The sequence below is a fragment of the Mauremys mutica genome, chromosome 1 (assembly GCF_020497125.1).
Source record: "Mauremys mutica isolate MM-2020 ecotype Southern chromosome 1, ASM2049712v1, whole genome shotgun sequence".
In the NCBI taxonomy this organism is placed as follows: domain Eukaryota; kingdom Metazoa; phylum Chordata; order Testudines; family Geoemydidae; genus Mauremys; species Mauremys mutica.
The window spans coordinates 129,617,507-129,641,056 of NC_059072.1; the positions used below are offsets into that span (position 1 = coordinate 129,617,507).

The following is a 23,550-nucleotide window of genomic DNA, read 5'->3' on the forward strand; positions in this document are numbered from 1 at the left end:
GGTCTTCCCCTCCATGTTCCTGACTAAAACTTTCAAACAACCCACAGTAGATTCCGTCCACAGAGGATTTTCCAAGATTTTCAGGCTGAACTCAGTGCGTGCTGTGACATGACTTTGGGAGTTTAGTCAGTGGTGTGTGAATGCTTGTGCAGCACAGATGTGATCAATAAAGCTTATAGTTACCTCACTTGGTGCTTTGATTTAAGGAGGTTCCAGTAACTGGTCACCCAGTGTTGCCCGGATTCTGTCCTAGGTTCTGATTCAGGGAATCTCTTAAGCACATGCTTAAATCCATCCCTACCTAGTAGAGCACTTAAACATGTGCACAAGTTTAAATCTAGTGGGCCTGAATTCACCATCTGCTTAAGGGCTGTCCTGAATAGAGATGTATCCCTAAAATAGTTAGCAAGCCTGATATTTGGTTGGATGTCCAAATACTGCTGGGTTCCCTCTCCTAACAGACTGGGGGACAGTGGAATAAACCCCAGAGATGGGGTATCCCTGAAGGGTCTTAATTAAAGAATTAATTTATTTTAATCGGTGTGAGGTTTCCCTGGAAACTTTCCTAGCTCACTGTGAGCTGAAGGGAAGCCTTCCAAAAGCCAAGACAGCAGGAATTGTGCCAACCTGTGCATCCTCCTCATGAGTTTATGGCTGCAGGCAAAATATTATGGAACTGTGATTTCAAAATTGTTTGTAGATTGCAATTATTTGAGGCTGATCATTTTGTCACTTGTGGGATTCGGTATTCCCAGTCTATCACAGCAGCTTGTGAATCTGAAATGTAATAGCACTTTGGTCTTTTATAGCACTCTTCACTAGCAATCTTCCCTTACAAACATTAATTAACGGAGCTGCATAGAATCGATGGAATTTGCCCAAGTTCATGCAGCAAGTCAGTGGCATAACTGGGTAACAGAACCATGCATTCTGATTCCCAATCCAGTCCTCTAACCACTACCCCACAGCCCCACCTGCTATAGGCTTTACTGCAAAGGGAAATACGAAATTAATTGATGACAAAACTATTTATTTCCCCCTAACTATAGCATCTGCCCCTTTTAAACCCTTACAGACCAGCTCTTCAGTTGGTGTAAATCGTTGTAACTCCAGTGACTTGAGGAGCTACACCAATTTATACCAGCTGAGGATGTGGCTGCATAACCTTAAAATGATGATACCTACTAAATTTCCATAGTTTGTTTTATTTTATAGATCCCATAGAGGAAAGTTAAGTAATTTTGGAGATGTGAAGATTTTAAATGCATCCTAAAATGGGATGGGTTTAACAAACACATCCTGAAAGTGTGGCTCTAAAACCAATTCAGCAATCAAATATGACCGGCTGAAGCACAGGATTAGGGTAGGTCACAGAACTAGAACGATACTTGTTCCTTTCCCACTCTGTTGCTGAATCGCTGTGTGAACCTGGCCAAGTCGCTTATAGCCTCACTTTCAAAGGAGCTGAGCAACTCTACCTGCTGCTGACTTGCTCGGCCCCTTTGGAAATCTGTCCAGTAGTAACTATGCAGTGTTTAGGGAGAGCTGTATTTTCAGGATGCCTTTGTTAAGTCTGTTCCACTTTAGGATGCACTTGCTGTTCTTTTTTTTTAAGGCATCTTAGCTCTGAAATTGCTTAGCTAATTTAGGCCTTAGTCTTTCTGTAACTCAGGATACCCATCTGTAAAATGGGTTTACCTAGAATCTTCAAAGTCTCTTTGATCTTTAGCTTAAGGGTGCTATAGCAGAGCATAGTATTGCTATGGGAGGAGATTTTCAAAGCCACAAATGAGATCTGGGAGCCTACCTCCCATCTGAGCATTTGAAAATCTCCCCTGCAATTATGGCTGTTTCACAATCTGCTATTGTAGTCTGAGCTGTAATGGAAATATTGACTGTGACAAAATGATCAAGCCTACATTTTTTTCATAACAATTTTGATGTCTTTTCTACCTGTCCTGAATATTGGATGCCAGAAAACTTCGGATCAGATGCATTTACTTAGCAAGCTCTATGAAACTGCCCTTTTTGGTATAAATATTGTTTAAAGCACCATAGGCTAAATTATACCTCTAAGAGGTGGAGCTGTCCGGAGAGGAAGGGAGTGGCGGTTTGAGGCGTTATGGCTTCATATAGAACAGTACCTCCTGGGTGCTGAGGGAAATGCAGTGAGTACCTCCTGGGTGCTGAGGGTGCCTCTCTTCCCTCTAGAGCAGTGGTTTCCAGACTTTTCCCCCCAAGAATTCCTTTGACTTCTTACTAAGGGTGCCAGATCCCTTTCATTTCTGGTACTACCAGAACACCCCCACCAGTCTAGGAACATCCCCGCCAGCATGACCTCACACATGGTGCATGTGAGATCATGCTGTGCAGAGGGCACTAATTTTGAAAGCAAGATGTGTCCTCCATGTGGCAAAAGTTCCGGAATGCTGTTCTGGCATATTCCGGCCCTGCCTCAAGTGACAGACCCTCCTCATAACCCATGGCGGGCCCCCAGGTGTCTGAGGACCCCACTTTGTGAACCACTGTTCTAGAGCAGTGGGTTTCAACCTTTTTTCATTTGCAGACTCCTAAAACATTTCAAATGGAGGTGCAGGCCCCTTTGGAAATCTTAGACATAGTACATGGACCCCAAGGTTCCTCAGACCACAGGTTGAAAACCACAGCTCTAATGCATCTGTGCAGGGATAGGCATCATTTTGGCCCTATTTCAGCAGGGTTCCTCTTTTTTATAAATATCTTTTTGCATGAGCGAAATGGCAACCTGTAATGCAGTTCAGAACCGTGGATCATGGCAGGGAATGCTAGGAAGTGGTTGGTCTCATTTTCTACCAACTGTCCATTTGTTATGCATGTGCCAACTTTGAGAGGGAGCAAAGTGCCAGTGAAAGTGCAGAACTGCTCTGGAGTACTATGGCGGGGACCTCACTGGAATGTGAAGCACTGAATCAGCCATCTTTGGTTGCGGCATGAATACCAAAGCTGAACAGTCAAACTCCATGTCCAGCTTTGTCCACCAGCTTTTTTACCATGTCAGATATTCCCAGGGAAGAATGTCCCAGGTTTTTAACTAAAAACCTGGTGTGAATTTAATGTTGGTAAAAGGTGCTGTAATGAAAGCCCTGGAGACAGTACTTCTCCACAGAACAGAGATAAGCCTGGGTTTTTTTCAGTAGAACCTTCTCAACATTGCTCTGCCAATATGCCTAAATCCAAAAGAGAAATTACATTGCCTGTAGGGGTCATTCATTCTCTGTGTACACTTGGTCCTTGGCCTTTCTGCTGAGTCCACCAGCAAAGATGCTAAAGAATGTTAATTGTAATGGTGGTTTTTAGAATGTTGATTTTTGTTTATGGGGAATCTGGACTGAGACTAACAATGCATTTCATGTGGACCACTGAGCAGCTAACCGATCTAGGTCAGATTGCCCTGGACTTGGTTTGAAGCCATGGCTACAAGGTGAAAGGCCCTACTCTCAATTCCCTTTGTTGTGTAGTGCCCCTTGGAATTTTCTCCTTTCATAGCTTTAATTTCTATTTGAATCATGTTGTCAGGAATAAGAAGGACTCTCACGTTCCATTTAGATTAGTTATAGTGCCAGCGTTCCGAACGTGCCACAGATGAGTGTAAGACTGTCATTCTGGTTCCATAGCATGCTATTGTTTGTAAAGGAAATAACTTTATTTTTCTTGCCGGTAAGTTTGTCCTTTTCCATTAGACAGACACTGGGGTAAGGGAGGAGCTTGGTGGTGATAGCTTTTACTGCATCCCTACTGAAATTATGAAATGAGCGCGCATAGCTCCTTTTGTTCACATCCGTGCTAGTTGTACTACCATCATCAAACTTGTCAGCACTCAGCACAGCGCTGGGAAATAGCACTTTGAACCAGCAGGGGAGTGTTCAGCAATGATTTCTGTGCTCCTGCAAATATTGTGGCTTAGTTTATTTACAAAGGGTATAATTTGAGTTGTGATTACAGTACATGTTTAGAATATGGAGGAATTTTCCCACCAGATCAGATCAAGTTTTGATCTTAGGTTTCTGCACAAACTTGTTAGGGAATAAAACCGAACGAACAAAAGATTGTGGAACTTACATGACTTTTGCAAATCATCCCTCTGATAACTCTGCTTGTATGTTATATCCCTTTCTTCTGCTCTGTGTCTATCTTCTCTATTTTTAGACCTGATCTTGCTGTGTAATCCACATGGGCAGACTGCTCTGTCTGCATGGATTTTAATGGGGCTCTGTGCAGGCACTACGGTCTACCTGCATGAATCGCAATGCAGGACATGCTGTTCAGCACAGGGCCATATCTTACTCTGTGCATGTGTGTATGTATGTAGAGTGCCTAGTGCAATGGGCCCTTGATCTTAGCAGGACCTTTAGGCACTACCATAATACTGATACCATAATGAGGAGTAGTAATAATAGGAAACATCTTGTTTAACTGTGAGTTTTGTGCAATACTTAGATAAAAGTTACTGTACGTTTAAGAAAGTGGAAATGGCTCCTTTTATTATGCTGATTTCTTTTTTGTTTAGAAAAATGACTACAGTCCTCTGATAAATACAGAAGTGAACAGCAATATAATATGGTTCTCTATAGCAATGTAAATACTACAACATATCAACTAATTACTCAATTTTGGTAAAATGTTCTGAAGATTTAAAGTGCTAAATATTTAATAATTATGCCCAGAGCACTGCAATATGCTGTTGTGAGATGTAGTGCTTTGAGCATTTACTGTAGAACAGCACACACATATATATACACGCACACATACATACACCCCGCTATCAGATTTACATTGACTTGAAAATCCTCCCCATCTCTCCACCTCTATGTCATTTCCCCCTTCCTCCTTCAGAAAATTTCTGAGAAAACCCAGAGAAACTTATTGGGTCTTAACAAGATGAAAACCATCACCTTGAAAACTCTCTCTAGTCCCTGGCTGCAATTTGCAAGCTTGGAACTTCCAGGGATTTGAATGTCACGCCTGCAGAGCTATAGAGCAAGTGGACAAACTGCACTGTGTGGTTCCCTAGCCAGTCGGGTGCATAATAAATGCTATTCGCCCCCACTACTCATACACACTTCCTTCCTTCCACCCACTTCCCCCTCCAGTCCCCTGTTTTAGTTTCACACCTCTGTTCCAAAGTTCACATTGTCCTCTCTCTCTTTCTCTCGCCTTCTTATTTTTAATAGCAGGAAAGAATTTCCTACACACCTCCAGCGAGCCCAGTAGTGAATTACCCTTCCTCATCACCACTACATGTCCCAGTGCCTCGAGCGATCAGGATGGAGGAAGACGCGATCAGACTGCCGGCACACCTGCGTGAGTGTTTGAGTGGTGGCTCACCTCTTGGATTGAGGAGGGAGGAGGAAGTGGTTATTCTGTAGAATGGGATGGGGGAACTCCGTGGTTAGACTTTGAGAAAGCACTAGCTGTTTATCTTTTAAAAACACTTTTTTTTTGAACGAAGGAAATCGCTCAGAAACACAGCGAAAACGTGCTTTTCACCACAGTATATGTTCATTTCATGTGGCAGGAAAAATGCAGAGGACTGAATTCAACCATGACTTTCACTTCAGTAGAGTTACACCAGGGATAAATTTGACTCAGCAAGATCACCTTGGGTGGGATGAATCTCTCAGGGTTGGATCACTTGGTGATGTACTTTGGCTCCATGTCAATACTTCTGGCCGGTGAGTGTTTTTGCACTAATGATGGTCCTCAGAGTGTTTACTGATCACAGTCAGGCTCTTCACTGCAGAGTATGAACACCTGCAGCTGTAAAGCTGGAGGAGTGAGGCTACCACGGTGCTCACCAGGATGCTGCTAACACTGGGACCAAAATTGGAGTTGATGGTGGGGCCAGAGCCTCATCTCATTGAGGTCACTTGCTGGTTGCAGGGCAGGGTAGTGAGAGGTGAAACAGAGTGAAAAAGGAGCCAGTGGAATTTTTCTTGTTTACATACAATTATTAATTTGTTAAACACCACATCCCCAGGTGCTTCGGCAAGACAGATAGTAACACTGTACTATAGTTGCCACTGGATTGATGTGGTGTGGGAATGACAAATGGAATTGAGATTTTTGGAGGGGAGGTAGTCCATGAGACAGTTCTTTTTCTTAAAAAATGTCCCCATTATCTTAAATGCCTGCCCTAAATTATCGTTCAGGCGCATTCCTTTCCTCATCCCAGGGACAGAACCCAGTCTTTCAGTGCTTCTAGGGTCCTGGTCTTCCTCCCTCTTTGTCCCATGTTCACACCAGGTATGTCCTAAACTTGCCCTTCATTCACATCACCTATTCCTATTGCATCTACAATAGCCACGAGTTTTTGCCTGTTGCTTCTTCCTGTGCTGCCATTCAACCCAGGGATACGGTGTGATTAGCTTGCTGAAAAGAATGTGTGAACTGTCACTCAAATTCACTCCCATTCGACCAGCTGGCATGAAGATTTTCTTCTGCTAGGAAACTTTTGATCCAACTTTGATAGGGAAGTGTGTTTGGAATCCACAGGGCATCCCTACCATTACTACCTCACATTTCTATACCGGTCTGATTTGTTGTGGTGAAAAATCATTACAGATTATTCAATACATTTATTTGGAAGATTCTTCTACCATATCAGTCTGTCATATAGATTGTAAACTCCATGGATTTAGGGAACACATAGTCTTCCTTGTTCACCACATTGGAGACCAGAGTTTTGACTCTCAACAAATAGTTATTATTGACTTATGTACTATATTGCTGAAATTCCTTGATTTTTGGTGATGAATTCAGAGATATGAAGACCACAAGGGACCGTTATGAACATCTTAACTAACCTCCAGCATAACTCAGACCACAGAATGTCACTTCATGATTTCTGCAGCTAGCCCATACTTTTTATTTGAGCTATAGCACATCTTTTAGAAAGACATCCAGTTTTGATTTAAAGACTTTAAGTGTTGGAGAATCCACTATATTCCTAGGTAAATTGTTCCAGTGACTAATTACTCTCACTGTTAAAAATGTGTGCCCTATTTCTAGTCTGAATTTGTATAGCTTCTACTTCCAACTATTGAATCTCATTATACCATTTTCCTGCTAGACATTATCAAAAGTCTCTTCCCCATGTAGGAACTTTTTAGACCCATGATAAAGGTTAAGGGGTAACTTTCTTGGTTAAACTATATATGTATAAATTGAGCTTTTGAACTCTGTCACTAGAATGCATGGTTTCCAGACTTCAGATTATTCTTGTACCTCTTTTCTGAAACCTTTCCAGTTTAACATCCTTTTTAAAGTGGGAACAACAGAACTGGACATGGTATTCCAATAATGGTCTTGACAGTGCTGTATACAGAGAGAACTAATCTTTCTGGACCTTGGGTAATAGGATTTAAATGGGATGTGGGACTGTAGCGAGGTCTAGACTCACCAGTGTGGCGCCTCCTGCTGGTCCTCTTGGGAATTAGCTTTTTTCCAGCATACAGAGCACCCTCTTCAGGCCGGTGTCTCGCCTGCTGCTGGCCCCGTGTCCCTCCCAGATCCCAGTGCCTCTTTACCTCAGGGCTCTGCCCCAGCAGTACCCCCACTCTCTGGGTCTTTCTTCCCAGGGGAACCCCCAACCTTCTAAGCCCACCTTGCCTCAGTGGCTACTGCCAGTCATCATCTAGCCCCCCTGCTCACTGGGACAAACTGCAGTCTGTCATGGCCCTCATCATTGGCAAGGAGGTTGGATCAGCTGCCTCTGCCTATTCCCAGGCTGCACCCCTGTAGCCCCAGTACCTTTGATAGGCCTTCAACAAGGTCTGCAGCCTGGGGGTTTACCAGGCAGGAACACCCCAGCTACCTTGCTCCCAGGCAGCTAGCCCTTTCCACTCCAGGGCTAGAGTGAGACTCCTTTAGCTCCTAGCCCCCAGCCCTCTTATCAGGGACAGCTGGGCCCTAATTAAGCTGGCCACACCTGTGGTCAGCTACTCCTTCAGCTGCTTTCACTCCTTTTCCCAGCCGCAGCCCTCTGTAGGGCTGCTTTCAACCCCTGTTCTGTGGGAGTGGGGCAGCTGCCCCACTACAGAGACTAAGGGTTAATAATTCCTGCTGGCTCCTCTTCTATTAACTAAAGATAGATCCAAATATTGTATCTTAGATCCAAAGCTGGACTTTCCTCAAAACTTAGGTAGGGTAGTTTGAATTGGGCATTTAATTCAGTCCATAATAGAAATAAGGGCTAGTTGTGACATTCAGATCCAGATCATGGTTTGGGTCTATCTTTGCTTTTAATCTTTAGTGCCTGGCTGAGATTCAATAGCTGATGATCTTCCCCAAACCCACTCCCCCTTCATACAGTTATTTCTGAAGGCAACAGGGAGATCTGGTACAGTTCTCACGTCACAGCCACTGAACAGAACTATTCCCATAGCATAGTCTAATGACTCTTAGCAAAACGCAGTTAGAGCCCTGTTCTAGCCGTAACAGACAAATTAATAGGGCTATTTTCTGCTTTCATTTACACTCCTAGCAAACCAGTGGGGTTCAATAGTGTAGCATGGGTATTACTGTGAGCAAAATTTGCCCTAGGGATTGGGTTTGCCTTCTTGCTGCACTGGAATAGGCTCAAATATATTCTGCAATTGAAGGGAGAAGCTAGAACTGGAAAAGGAATGTCCTTGATTATTATGAAATGGACTCCCTGGATTTAGACAGAGTATTTTATGCCTTTCTATAATAATGCCTCTATTTTAATTGTTAAGAGTACTCTTAAGGCAGTAACAGCCAATAGCACCAGGACAATTAAGGCAGTAATTTCCTCCAACGTTGTAAATCAGTCCCAAGTGTTTGGTGAGCAAATGGGCTTCAGACAGGCGACAGGGAGAGGATTTGCTCCAGGAACTGAAGTGAGAGGAGTAAGAGTGGAGAAGGGGAAGGAGTAGAGTGCAACTTCCTCTCCGCTACAAGTATAGGGAGAGCTCCCTTGCCTCTGCGTTTGGTGCTGTTGAAAATCTAGGGAGAGCCCCCTCTGCCCTGGCTGGTGTGGAGAGCTCCCCCTATCATTTCAATCTACTGTAAACCCTGATTTGCTCTCCCTCTCTGACCATCTACCCTCATCCCAATAATATGGAAGCACTATGTAATAAAACTTAATTTTGTACTGTGAGGGTCCGAAATCCTTTCTCCAAAAAATACATTCTTCCCTACAAGACTTTTGTTCTAGGCATCCAAACATATCCCTGCCATCTAATACTCATAATAGTCTCCCTAACTTCTGCCTTTCTGTTGCCAGCTGCTATTATGGCATTGCCGGCCACCCATCAGCAAGGAGGGTAGAAGACCGGGTGTCCCCCACCACTAGAATTAATGTCATGCCAGGGCTCAAGCTGCTGGTAGACCCAGAGAATGGTGTATTTGCCAGTTTCCCCTGTGTCCTCACCATCTTTTGGCAGATCGAACATGCCACTGTGACAGATGTGACACTATTCTGGACAAACCTTATTGAAAAAGTTGATGTATCATTGTTGGCCAGGGATTGTATGTAATCCCTTGGGGGAGGAGGGACCAGAGCCCTCCAGGAACTAAGAACAGTGGTGGGTGGTTGGTCAGATTCACTCAGGTTGTAACACCTCCAGAGAGCTACCTGCACCTGGAGAGAGGCTCAGATATACTGGTTCATACTGGATTCTCCAATGACCAACAAACAAAGAAAGGAATTTTGGTTAAATAGCCTGAAATAAAACTGACGTGGGGCCTTCTTTCTGATCCTGCAAATGGACAGGGCCTTCTGTCCAACAGGGCCCCAATCCTTAGGGAAGGGTTGGAAGGATTTGGCCTACCGAGGTCCCATAAGGCTGAGGGTGCTTGTTGTGAACTAATAGCTATAATGAACTTACTGAAAAACCCTTTGGTGATGATAACCACCGAGAGCCCTTGTTGGAGTGAGGGGGTGATCCCTGGTAAGTTTATTAGCACACATGTTGGTTCTTTTATTGTTTTTCAAATGTTTTCTCAGTAACGCTTTCACCTTAAGAATAAAAGTGCTGGCTTAGAAAGATCCCTGTGGTAACCCACCTGTTTACCATCTCTGAGGAGAAAAGCAAAGCAGGCCTGCTTAGGCAGTCTGACTTTGCTGGGGAATTCACAGTATAGGCAGGGAACTGTGCAGCCTGGAAATTCCCTGGCCAGGAGTAAGACAGACGTGTGTCTCCACCCAACAGAGGTGACCGCTGAAGAGCTGGAAGCCTAGAGTGGGTGTCCTTGCTGGACCATGGAGGGAGAATACAGGTGCAGTTACCCTGAAATATGACAGTCAACGCTGCAGTTTGTGTTTTCTCTATCAGTCTGCAGAGCTGATGGAGAGAAAGGGTGGTCCAGTTGTTAGTGAGTGCTTTTGGGCTGTGGAAGACCTAGATTCAATTTCCTTCTCTGTCACAGACTCCTTGTGTGATGTTGGGCAAATTGCGTAGTCTCTATGTACTTCAGTTCCCCATCAGTAAAATGTGGCCAATAGCACTTCCCTACCTCACAGGGTGTTATGAGGATAAATACATTAAATACTTTGAAGCACTCAGATATTGTGGTAATGGGGGCCTAATAAGTACTTAGATAAATAGATATCCTGGAGGTACTTGCAAATCCCTTTTCTGCCCTGAGGGATGTCACAAAAATCCAGTTTCTCTGCATTCTGTGTTTAAAAGGGCTCCCCTTCCTGTCTGGTACAATGCCATTTAGTGCTGTCTTCCTGCACTTTGGTGAGTGGTTCTTAGAACTGGACAAAGTGTAAAACAGAGTACTTAAGAGAAGAGATGGGTCAGAAAACCTTTCCCTTATGTATATCATTATGCACTGAAACACAGGCAAACATCTTATAAAGGAGCTTTTCATTTTTTTTTTACCATGCAAGAATAAAATGGCTATTTTGCTTTCTTCTCCACATCGTCAGCAATGACTGCTGTGGTGGAATGTTCTAAACCTGCCATCATTCTCTTTGTACCCCTTTGGATATAGAGTTTCTACAGCACGAAGCATAGAAATATTGAAGCTATAGAAGGAAAGGAACTGTTAACATCTTCTAGCCCATCCCCTTGTTCCCTGTTGTACCTGCTCTACTACTTTCTGCAGTCTAGTTTTAATCTTCAAAGGGTTTTCCCTCCTTCCCTTAAGAGGCTATTTCAGAGGCTAATAAGTTACAATCTAACATGGGTCGGCAACCTCTGGCACGCGGCTCGCCAGGGTAAGCACCCTGGTGGGCCGGGCCAGTTTGTTTATCTGCTGCGTCGGCAGGTTCAGCCGATTGTGGCTCCCACTGGCCATGGTTCGCCGTCCCAGGCCAATGGGGGCAGCGGGAAGCTCCACGGGCCGAGGGATGTGCTGGCCGCGGCTTCCCGCCTCCCCCATTGGCCTGGGATGGCGAACCGCGGCCAGTGGGAACCACGATTGGCCGAACCTGCCGACGCGGCAGATAAACAAACTGGCCCAGCCCGCCAGGGTGCCAGAGGTTGCCGACCCCTGATCTAATAGGTCACACTGTCAAGAGGTTCCTCCTGACACTTCATAGTTAGACCCACCCTACACAGTTCTGCTCTGTTCTTCATGTTTATGTCTTTCATATGTTTGGAGATGATATGTCTCCCATCTTAGTGAGGCAAATTGTACATATTTATCTCTTTTGAAAGTCATGAATCAATCATTCATGCCCCCTGTTTGTTGTTGTCACTCTTCTCAGAACTCCCAACAACTTGTCTGGTATTGCGATGCTCAGAACTGAACACAATATTCGAGGTGCTGTCATACCAAAACCAGGTAGAGAGGAACTCTGACATCCATGCTCCATAATGCAAAGCATTCTCTTTTTTGGGTGGTGGGAGAAGAGAGGCTTTTAGAATAGTTGGGGTCTATTCATCAGAGCTGCCCAGTACCTGCAGTTCCAACATACTTCAAAAGCAGTTGCAGGTACTCTGCGCTCTTCAGTTTCCAGCCTTTGGTGTTTTTTAGGGTCCGATTGGCTCTGATGAGCTTCAGCGCTTTTTAACAGTAGTAGTATTGTACAGCATTGAAACATGTCCATCTTCAGCCAGTGAGGTTGCTTGCTTCTTTAAACATGCCGGTGGTCCCTTGCTGTAGCAGTAATAATAGACTGTTCCATTGCCCCTGTGGATAGGAGAGAGGGGTCACTAACTTTAATTCTCTACAATGAAAATATTAATGAGAAGTATTTAAATATCAGGAAGTGCATTGTATGCACCCAATTCATCTCTCTTTGCATGAGTAGTTGAATTCTTGATTCAGATGAGACCAAACCATTTGCTTTTGCATAGTTATGAACTCCTTATCGTCTCACCCAAATTGCCCATATGATGTCACCACTCTGTGAAAAGAGGCTTTGCATGATCTGTTTATTAACTAAGCCATAATGTGTGGTGATGAGTAATACATTTAAAGGGCTGCTGGGTCAGGTATATACTGAAGCAAAGCTGAGGCATTTACCAGATCTCAGATCCATTTATTGTGAGTGTCCTACTACTGACCACTCATATGCATCATTTGTTTTTAAGAACAACTGATTCAGTTTTAATTTTAATTTTTTTTAAGGAAAGCAGGAAACAATTAGGAGATGGGTGAGAGACAGTCACACTGTCACAGTTTCATGGGATCCATTTTTCTATGTAATGTCTATTAATTATGTTTATCTATTTATTAATCTGTTGGCACCTGTTAATTATTCTACAATTTTGGCTAGCGGTTGGAAAAGCCAATTCCAAGTGTTAGACATATGGTTATTTAGTGACTAGAATCTTCAGTGCATTGCACTGTAAGTATATAGAAAGAAAGGAAGAAAAAAAGAAAAAGAAAACCCTTCACCCTAAGCCATATTTAGAGCAATAAAAATATTTGCTTTGAAAGGATCCTTGTGGAACAAAACTGGTTGACGCACATTCCCAGTGAAATAAAATAAAAGCTACATACAAGACAAAGGGGTTTTGAGAGATGCCCAGAATGTTAAATTAATGACTCTGGAACTAAGCCTGGTCTCACTGAAATTAGTGATTAAACTCCCATTGATTTCAACCGGACTTAGATGTGACCCTTTGTGTAATCTTTCTCTGCCATGTGCTGATTGGCTGGTTTGCCCATTCCCTCATAGCCACTTAATCTCAGCCTGGCTCCACATCTGCTCCTCGTACACGCCTACACTCCTCTGCCCTGTCTTCCTTATACCCTTTCCTTCCATGGCCCCTTTCCCATCATTTCTCTGTCTGTTTAGCTAACCCACTTCTAACTAAACTTCAACCCACGCCAAAGAAAAAATTCCTGGCATTACCATGACTTTTGATGCCATTGCATTGTTCGTTGTGTTAGACCCCTGCCCCCACCCAGTGCCTGTCTTGGCTAGTTAGATTGTAAATTCTCTGGGGCAGGGACTTTGTACTATTCAGTGGTTATACAGTGCCTCGCAGAATGGGGCCACAAGTTTGGCTGGCCCCTAAGCACTGCTGTACTAAACATGATGAATAATTTATTGGAGAAGGAATATGTTTTAGTGATTAGCTCATGGGATTAGGAGTCAGGGGCTCCTGGGCTCTATTTCTGGTGCTGCTGTTGAGCCCCCCAGGCTATATCTACACTGCAGTGTAAACCCAGTTCTGTGGGGCCCGGGCCTGGTGGGGACTCGTTTCCAAGCCTATGCTTGAGTGTCCACAGTGCATCGTAAACCTGGGTTTACAATTGCAGGACCTGGATCTTACAGCCATGCTAATGAATCCATACTGTGCTACACAGACCTTTTGGCTCAGGTCTTCAGCTTGTCCTGTGACCACACTGTAAAATGACAGGGCTTGAGCCAGAGTCACAGAAGGACTCAGGCTGTAAGTAACCCACCCACCCTCTAGCAGGGTCCTAGGTCACAGGTACTGAGTGCTTGCTGACCGGAGCCAGACTGATTTGTGTGTGGATGGAAGTGGGGCTTGGGCTCAAGCCTGATTCAGAGCCTGGCTCAATGTGTAATTTAGCATAGACATCCCCCCGGAAATTAAGTGATTTAACCAAGAAGGCTCCGTGCTTCATTTTCCCCATTTGTAAAACAAGGATTGTACTGTAGCTCACACAGGGATAGATTTTCAAAGGCCCAAATGGCAGTTAGACGCCCAACTGAGTTTGAAAATCTCCCCCAGGTCTGAGGTGAGACTTGATTAATATTTGTCAAGTGCTTTGTAAAAGGCACTGTAGACTGAAGAGTAGTAGTATCGTAGGGCTTTGTCATACAGTACTTGTTTATGTAATAAAAACGATACATTTAACATTTACAAAAAATAACAGAATATTGTTTAGGCAGCTATGCTACTATTTTGCACTTCTCTCTGCCAGTTTCAAAATACTGGACAGATATAAATGAATTAAGCCACACAACTACTCTCAGACATAGGAGGAATAAAGCTCTGAAAAATAAAGAGAAAAATGCAGTGCTTTATAGCTCTCCTATAGGAATGGCAGCGCTAAATCAATATGATGAGATGCAAAGAGAGACATTTAATTTGCAGCGCTAAATCAATATGAAGAGATGCAAAGAGAGACATTTAATTTGCAACAAGCTTAGCAGGGCAGCTCTTTGTTAGGGTTGAGCAAGACTTCATTATTGGCCCAGTTGGGAAAGCTGTGACCTATGGACCAGGAAGATCTTCATTTGAGTTTCCTCTGGAGTAACATGTGGACATGGGTAGTGAGTTGAACCACCTTGCCACTGGGGACGCCACCAAGGGCCTGATCCAGTGCCCATTTATGTGTGTCACCATTGACTTAAATGGGCGCAGAAGTGAACCCCAAATTGGTTCCATCCCTTCTAGTATTGGCCATCAGGGCAGATGCAACACAATTAAAATTTAAAAAATTGGGGTTGGAAGGCGTTGTGAGCAGGCTTCTGCTGTCCAAGCAAGTAGTGTGCAAATACACATTGTTGTTGTCTCGCGTGCTTGTGACACAAACCCAGTTAATGCTGTGGTTATCCAAATTGAAATGCATAGAAAGACACATGCCATCTTCTCTCCCCTCTTGGCCCACTGGGAGCTCACAGGGCAAAGTTGGGAGGGAATAGGAGCCCTGTGTTTCAGAGCACAGACAACTGGCTGCTCAGGACCAGTGGTGCCATGCCAGTCTATTGCACACGTGGACGATCTCACCACTGAGTTTTTAGTCTTTTAAAAGCACACATGCACACACAAATCTCTCTTCATAGAGGAAAGAGGGTGTTGTCACTTTAATTTGGGATTCAAGCAGTTCGCTTGTGGAATTCCCCTAGAAAGTGTGAGGAAAAATCAGAAGCAAAAGCAGCAGGACATTTATGGTATTACTGGGCTTAAAGCATTTTTAGCCTTGTCTTAAAGCGATGATGTCAAGTTCAGTGAAACCTAAAATTAACTTGTTCTTCCCCTTCCACCCTCATATGTCTCTGTATATTTTTTACATTTGTGTTTTATAAAACAAATGCTTCAGGCCTCATTTTTTCCGAAGAAAAATTCAGTGTCAGCAGCTCAACACTCCCAAATAACCTTATAATAAAAAAAGAAACAAGAAACTGTGTGTAAGCCATGACTAAGGGATCCTTCAACAACAAACCAGCGTGTGGTAAGGAACCCTTCAATAACAATAAAGCACACATGCTATGACCACCCGTCAATAACAAATTACTTGTGTTATGAGCGGCCTTACAAGGTCAAATGAGCATGCACTGCCCAGCACTCACAAGCAGCTGTATAATAACAAACTAATGCACGCATGATATATGCAGACAGGACAATCCATGAGGATGAACCAAACTCCAGTATCAAGGTTTCAAGGGTTAATATTCATAATTGAGCTTTTAAAAGTTATGCCGAATATCTTACGTGTCCTTTTTAATGGTTGGGTTTATTTCTGCCGTATACCTATACAACCCCCATCTCCATAGCATCGGAGCGCCTCACAAGTATTAATGTATGTAACACAGAACTATGAGGCTGAGAGGCATTATTATCCCCATTTTACAGATGGGGAACTGAAGAGCAGAAGCATTCAGTGACTTACCCAAGGTCACATGGGAACTCTATAGTTGAGCGGAACCCATATCTCCTGAGTTCCAGTCCACTGCCTTTACCCCGAGACTATTCTTCCCCAGTCCCTTTCCAAAAATGTACGCTAGGCAAGAGCTTGCGCGCAACAGCTGAACACACAGCATCGTCCTTTTACGTAGCTGCGGCTTTTCAATTGGGTGGTGCCCGCAATGTGGGGGCAGCAGTGGAGGGTACAGTTGGTGCCTGGCCCTTCCACTCCTGCTTGGTACATTAGCCAGCAGTGAAGCAATTAAATGAAAGTTTAGAAAATGCACACAAAGTTCCCAGTTCTATCCTCAGCTGCCTGCACACAATTCCCATTCAAGTTAGTGGGCTTCTACACATGTCTGTGAGGGGAGAATTTCTCCTATGGTGCTTGAGGCTGACATTAACCGCTTTGAATGTAGGTTTTGCTTTATGCAGACCCAGCGGTGCCTGTAAAACGCCTGCAATTCATGTTTAAAAAAAAATCTGAACGTATGAGTCATTCATCCTATAGAACTGGGCTGTAGTTTATGGTGTTGCAGGTTAATAAATAGCCACTAATGGCTGGGCTTTCCAGAGTCGGAGCGCCAGGGATAGTCACTTGGCACCACTTCTTTGCTTGTGAATCTTTTAAAAAAATTTAAGACAGGGCTAGCACTGACCTGACAGGTTGGTTACATTTGTTTAGTGCATATGCCTGACAGGGTTCAATCTCTGTACACTCATCCACTGAAAACTAGGCCTGCCTCGCATTTACAGCAGGGTCAAGCAGGTGTCCAACACTTAAATAGAATAGAAAATGGAAATTCTGAATTAAGACCAGTTGCATTAAATGTGTCCATTCTGGTGAGCAGCTGAACCCAAAGCAACAAACTCTTTCCTGCTTGAATTTGAAGCACGCCGGCTTTGTCCAGGAGGTTTTGCAGCAGTAGAAGGAGGGCCTGATGGAATCCTTCTTCCCTGAGGCTGTAGTAAATTGCTCCCAACCACTACTGCTGTTTTTGACTCAGAGGCAGCTAAGCCCTTGCCATACGGGGGTTTGGCCAGTGGATCCTTGTAGCTGCAGCTCCACTGGGCAGGTCTTATTTATTATTTGTGTTTCACAATAATGTGTGAGGCACTATGTACGCACCTAAGAAGACATGGACCTTTCTCCTAAGAGCAGACAATCCCCTAGCTGGCCCTCACTCTATCCCAGCCCTGTAGCATACTGACGGTGTGGACCCCCTGTGCAGGCTGCTCAGTGGAATGGCACTGGTTCCACTGCCTGTTGGATGGGGTGGGGGGTTGTGGGGGAGGTAGAAGCAAGGAATAGGGGACACATTTTTAAACACAATTAGCTGATACAAAACTGTACCCAATTTGTCTTGATCTGCACTAACTGGTCAGTCGTTAACTGTGTGTGTTAACTCAGCTCCCTACCATAGTGATTAATTGTGATGACATTTTCTAGTGAAGATATGCCCTAAGTGCATGAATAGTTGGGAAGGAGATGCTGTGTGGTTAAGGAATGGTGCTGCATGTACTAGAGAAAGACGGGTTTTTTTTTAAAACTTATTAATGAGGTCTCAGCACTTTTCTCTTTCAGTGCTTTGGAAGGATTTTATGTTTCCCTCAGGTGTCTTAAAGGCTTCTAGCTTGCAGTGCAGACCTCCCAGTGGGGCTGTGACCTGGTCAGAAGCACTGACTCTTTTTATTTTAAACCCACCAGCAACAAAAATACACAGTATATTTTTGAAGGGAAATTTCCTTTTTGGGTTTTTGTGCCTCTGAAAGAATTTCCGATGTAGGCAGACAGTAATTCCCAGCTACATGCTTCCTGATAAGGAAGCAGTTTCAATAAATGCAGCTAAAAATAACTACCTTTTTATTTTAAAATACTTCGAGAGCTTTGTTTACCCTTTCTTTCTGTTTGCTGAAAGAGGAGTTGGCTTAGGATCAGAGTTTCAGGTTTGTCACCTTTGGGCTCCATAGATCTACAACTTCAGATTCTAATTGCATTGACTGAGTCTTTTATCTTTACAAGGCAGATAAATTGAGTGATGTGAAGTTTAGAAGGTGTGTGCTTCCATCTTTTGCACAAGATCTTATAAACCAATGTTCAATCACCGTTGCATGGGGGACATTGAAGACCCCAGGGCACTTTTCACACAAGCAGACATTTGTCCAGTGTTTTGAGGAAAACTCATCCTGCCTTTGCTGTGTGCTGGGTTAAGCTCCAGAGGTGGCTATTTTGGTGCACCTGTATGTATATGCTTCATGGTCTTTCAGAATGAATGACACTATATAAATGTCCATTCTTTTTATGTATTATGGTGGTGCCACATAGTGGCTCCATAGTTCTGGCTTAAATAGGCTTAAAATTGGGCGTTCATTCCTGTTTTGTTCAGGGCTGCCCGGGGGGCGGAGGGGGGAAGTGGGGCAATTTGCCCCAGGCCCTTGGCCCTGCAGGGACCCCGCCAGCCCTGGCCCAGCAGCGGTCCAGGTCTTCGGCGGCATTTCGGTGGCAGGGGGCCCTTCAGTGCTGCTGAAGACTCGGAGCGACTGAAGGGCCCCCCCACTGCCGAAATACCGCCGAAGACCCGGACCGCCGCCGGGTGAGTACAAGCGCTGCAGCTCCCTGGCTTTGCCCCAGGCCCCCTGAATCCTCTGGACGGCCCTGGTTTTGTTCTAAAAGTTGGTTTCCGATTGGTGTGGAATTTTGCAGAGTTAATTTTTAGGCCTTTTGAATTTCTCGTCTAGTTTTTGTTTGGTTTCTCTTCATAATTTTTAATAGGAAGTCTGTGAACTTGGGCTCTGGGTGAAATTTGTCCACAGCAATACTACTTTTATTGTTGACCAATATATCTTATCAAACATTGTCTGTCTACACAAAACTTGATAGAGAGAGGACCCTGAGTAAATCTGATGCAATAGGTAACTTTAAAAAAAAAACAAAATCTTTTTTAAAGTTGGATTTAGGGTCACTTTTACATATTGTTCATGTTATGACTGAAAATGTCTGGACTGTGCACACAAACTTTATTGTTTTATGGCGGTTGGGCCCACATGAAACCATCTCCATCAGGAGCTACACGTCACTGTCAGATTTTATCCTACACCAGAGAAGGGTTCACGTTGTGCTGCTGGCACAGGAGGGCTCAGGTGCGGCTGTGGATGGATAAAATATAATCTGTCAGCAGCTGCACTTCTACAGCCCTCCCACCTCCCCTTTAAGCATTAAGAAAACCTAGGAAATTAATACAGAAAAAACTTTCCCGTGAAGCAGTTAAAGCTGCTGCACACAACATACCAGACACAAACCAACAGAAATGAAGTGAAAGGTTAAGCCACTTTAACAGCACATACCTTCCACTTACTCCACCCGCGAATAATTTACCATACGCACGACTACTCTACACCGCAGACCATGCAGTGCAACCTTAACTCTGCCCAACTGGGGATACCAACCTTACATCACCCCCTGGTACTGCCCTTCTGCTCACAACCCTGTACCAAAATACCATCTCCCAACACAACCAGCTACTACATCAAACATCCACAACTGCTCGTGTTGTTGGGAAAATAATCTGGTCAAGGGGTGCATGCAGGAAGGGACTTAAAGGGAAGCACAGTTAAGGAATGGAAGGGGTCAGACCTATGGGATCATCCTGCTCATCCCACTAGTAAGGCAGGGTTGTTCCCTACAGCCACATACCGATTCACCAGACTAAGACCTCACCTGCACTGGTCAGCACCATTCTAATTTCTCCTTTCCCTGCAGCCCGCAGATAGCGATGGAGGGGAGGGGTAGTGAGGGGTGTTGGCCAAGTATCAGTGGCAAAATCCTGAAGCATATCTTGGAGTGCTTTGTCTGGTCTAGTTCTTCATAGACCGGACTAAAGAGAGGTGAGTGACTCTTTCCTTTCCCTTGTTTATTTCAGGAGGTAAAACATAAGTACTGGCTTTGATGGACTCAGCATTGACTGGGTGCTTTTCTACCCCTTTTGCAATACACAGTACACTTGCTGCATTATACAGTAGTGGCAAAGCCATTGGTAAGACTTCCTAGGCTCTGTGACTGAGGGTTAAATGAGCAGTTCCAACAGGTTCATCCAACAGCGACTAGATCAAATAATTTCCCTTCTCCTCCCCCTCAGCTACTTCACAGGATATCATGACTTGTGGCCAACTCCTACCCAAAAAGGCATTCAGCTGCTGTCAGAGCCCCTCCTTTTGGCCTGTTGGTCCTGCTCTGGGCTGGCCCGGAGCCCAACAGATTGCACAAGGGTGCAGCTGCTGGTAGCTCCCTCCTTGACCTCAGCCTTCTTTATTCACTGAAATGCCATCCAAGGGCTGAGCACTTGTCCCTTTAGACAAGTTCCTCATGTAACCTGTTGAGAATATAGTCTATTTAAAAAAAAAATACCTGAAGCTTTTTACCTTCTGGCTCCTGTGCTTTGGGGCTGCACAGAGTAGGCTGATCTGCATGTACAGGCCATATCGTGCCTCCTCAACCGGCCCATGGAACATGCACAATTAATACGGTATTAATTAATTATGGGGAGAAGCTGCTGCTGGCACGAGAACCAAGGCTTCCAGTTCATAAAGTGAATGCTTTGATGCTGAGCTTTAAAGAATATTTCCATCAGCTCAAGCCAGCAGAAAGATCCTGTGATATTTAAACCTTCCCTCCTTTCAGACTCCAGAGTTCAGAGTCCTGCTACCCTGGGAACAAAAAAAAAAGGGGGGGGGAGAAGGGGTGTTTTGCAAAAACACAGTGGAGGATGTTAGCCGGTGCTGAAAACATTTATGCTGGACTGGGAATGGGAGTAGGGGGTGGTGCTGCAGCCCTAGTGTAGTGGAAATAGATACCTGCTGAATGAAAATAGAGGGTGAAATCCTGGCCCATTGAAATCAATGGGAGTTTTGCCATTCAGTGCGGCCAGGATGTTACCCAGAATTCTTCACTTCCCTGCATAACTGCTGCTTTAGACAATGACTGTGGGAAGAAAGGTCCCGTGGGTCTTGCACAATATTCAGAAGAATTTCTCTCTTCCATATTGCAGAAGGAAGTAGCCCTGGTTCAGGCAGGTCCACAAACCAATTACTCATTTCAGTTCTGCCACTTAGTGTGGCCTAAAGGATTTCCTGATGGTGGAAATCTCCCTTGATGTATGAAGGTTCCTCCTTCCTGCTCTCTCTTTCATTCTGATTTCTTCCAAACAATGTGTCTCCATCAGTGTTTAACCCCTCACTGGCTTTCACTTCCTCAATGGGCCTTGGGGAAGGCAGCTTGTCAAAAACCACCCTCTGTGTGCAGATACTTCTTGTTCCCCTATTTTTGTGTGTCACGCTTCTGAGTTTGTATCCAACTTCCTTGGAAACTTCCTGAGTGACCGTATTGCCTCTGGGCCATTAGGTGCATTATTCTGGGTAGTCACTACTGTGTTGTTGTAAGTCTAATTAATCTTTGGGGCATCTTGATCTTTTTTATGGGGGTATTTTTTTACTACTGTTTAAAGCTAAACAAATAACTATTGATACTCAGAGATAATATGTATCATCATTACTGAACCTATAAGACCCAATTCACTATTGCCCTGCACCTTGTGGTGGTGTTTGCATCATTACAAAGTAAGCATAAAACACTACTGGATCGGCATGGTCACATTTTACACCCACTTTGCACTGACAACACTCATAGCAAAAATGGCAAATAGGGACGCGTTGCAGTGGAAGTTAGAGGCCCCAGTCAGTTTGCTGATGCTGTGCAAGCGTAGTAAAGAACAATTTCTGCCTGGCAGAGTTTAAACGCGATGGCCCCTGATCCTGCAAACCCTCATACCCATGCTTAACTTTAAGCCCATGAGTAATCGCATACAAATCGGTAGGACCGATCATCTGTGTGTTTGCAGAATTGGAGCTTACATTAAGACAAGATGCAAGCTAGTATGAAAAATAAGCAGAGGGGCTGGAGAAAGACAATTAAGGGAACACCTACAGGAAGGTATGGTTAGGTAGACTGGATATGTTCACAATTGACACGCCCAAGTAAATGAGACATTAATGATGTCAGTAGTGCCTGCTGGCCTCATGCCTACCTGTTAGCAGCACAGGCATTAGTGCTGGACCAATCACAAAAAGTTTTCAGTCTGGTTTAGTTCTGCTGAACACCCAAAAGTAATAATAATAATACTACCTAGCTCTTTTCATCAGTAGATCTCAAAGTCCTTCACAATCTTTTAATATAGTTATCCTCACAATACCCCTGTGAGGTAGGGAAGTGTTAGCATTGCCATCCGAGACACAGAGCGGCTATGTGACTCTCTCAAGGACACACAAGAAGTCTGTGGTAAAGCAAGGAATTGAACCCAGGTCTCCCAAATCCTAGGCTAGACTGAACTAGGTGGTTGCCTTCCCAGACCTGTTGGATATGCAAAATGAGGGTAGAAATCTCTTGTTTACAAGTCTTCTCATGAGAGTTCTGATAGCATCCAGTTGGGCCTGGGTTACCACAAGAACACAGACCCTCACACAGCCTGTTGATACTTTGGGACAGAACTTAGAGATGCAGCAGAAGTGCACAAAAACTGAAGTTTTTGGAAAGTCAAAGTCTGGGTTTGAGTTTTTGTAGAAGTTTCTAATTTTATCTAAACTGGATCACCCGTCCATCACTATGTGTATATATGTAGGGATATCTCTACACTACAAAGAAAAACCCACTGCACCGAGTATCAGAGCCGGGGTCAATAGACTCAGGCTTGCAGGGCCAAGCTGTGGTGCTAAAAGTAGCGGTGTAGACATTCCCATTTGGGCTGGACCCCGGGTTCCAAGACCCGCTCCACCTGCCAGGTTTCAGAGCTGGGCCCTAGCCAGAGCGGTAACATTTACACTGCTATTTTTAGCTCTGCAGCCCAAGCCCCGTGACCAAGTCAATTGACCTGGGCTCTGAGACTTGGTGCAGCAGGCTTTTCTTTGCAGTGCAGACATATTGTAGGTGTTCAAACCCCTCAGCGATAAGCCTGGTATAAATGCCTAGAAAGACAGGTGTTATGCATGCATGCACTATTTATTACACTTCTTTCTCTTCAGCTCTAATTAGCACCTACTGCGTGATATAACCATTTATCTTGTACATATTTGACAGATTACTGCACTTGCTCAGAAACACTGTTCTTTCCAAAAAAATGGTGGATACTGCATGGACATATCACATATTAACTCTCCCAGAAAGATTCAGAGTGCCATCATAGCTAAAATTACTATTATTATTATTTTGCATATGTAAAATATGCACTGGGGAGTGAAAAGTTACTGTGTTTGTGAAATAGTGTTTAGATTTCAGCCAGGATTTCACCAGAGATCGTCTTCAAATTGGGCATTATAGTGTATGCTGTACAGTGGAGGCTCTAGGTTGAAACTGTAGGTGAGGCAGTGCAACTTGCCGTCACTGCACTTCGTGTGTGCTCATTAGTTGAGGATGCGTTAGAAAGTGCCTGATATTTTT

At 44.2% G+C, this 23,550-nt stretch overlaps 1 protein-coding gene across 4 annotated transcripts in view; it reads left to right on the top strand.

Moving 5' to 3' along the window:
• The window catches only part of ETV6 (ETS variant transcription factor 6), a 171,355-nt gene that overhangs the window by 51,390 nt on the left and 96,415 nt on the right, over nt 1-23,550 (top strand). For 3 of the 4 annotated variants that reach the window (XM_044998555.1, XM_044998545.1, XM_044998536.1), the window contains one exon: nt 5,211-5,340. In XM_044998555.1, coding sequence (XP_044854490.1) covers nt 5,211-5,340 — 130 coding nt within the window. The remainder of the gene's footprint in view (nt 1-5,210; nt 5,341-23,550) is intronic. The other variant, XM_044998563.1, reaches the window with a different exon arrangement.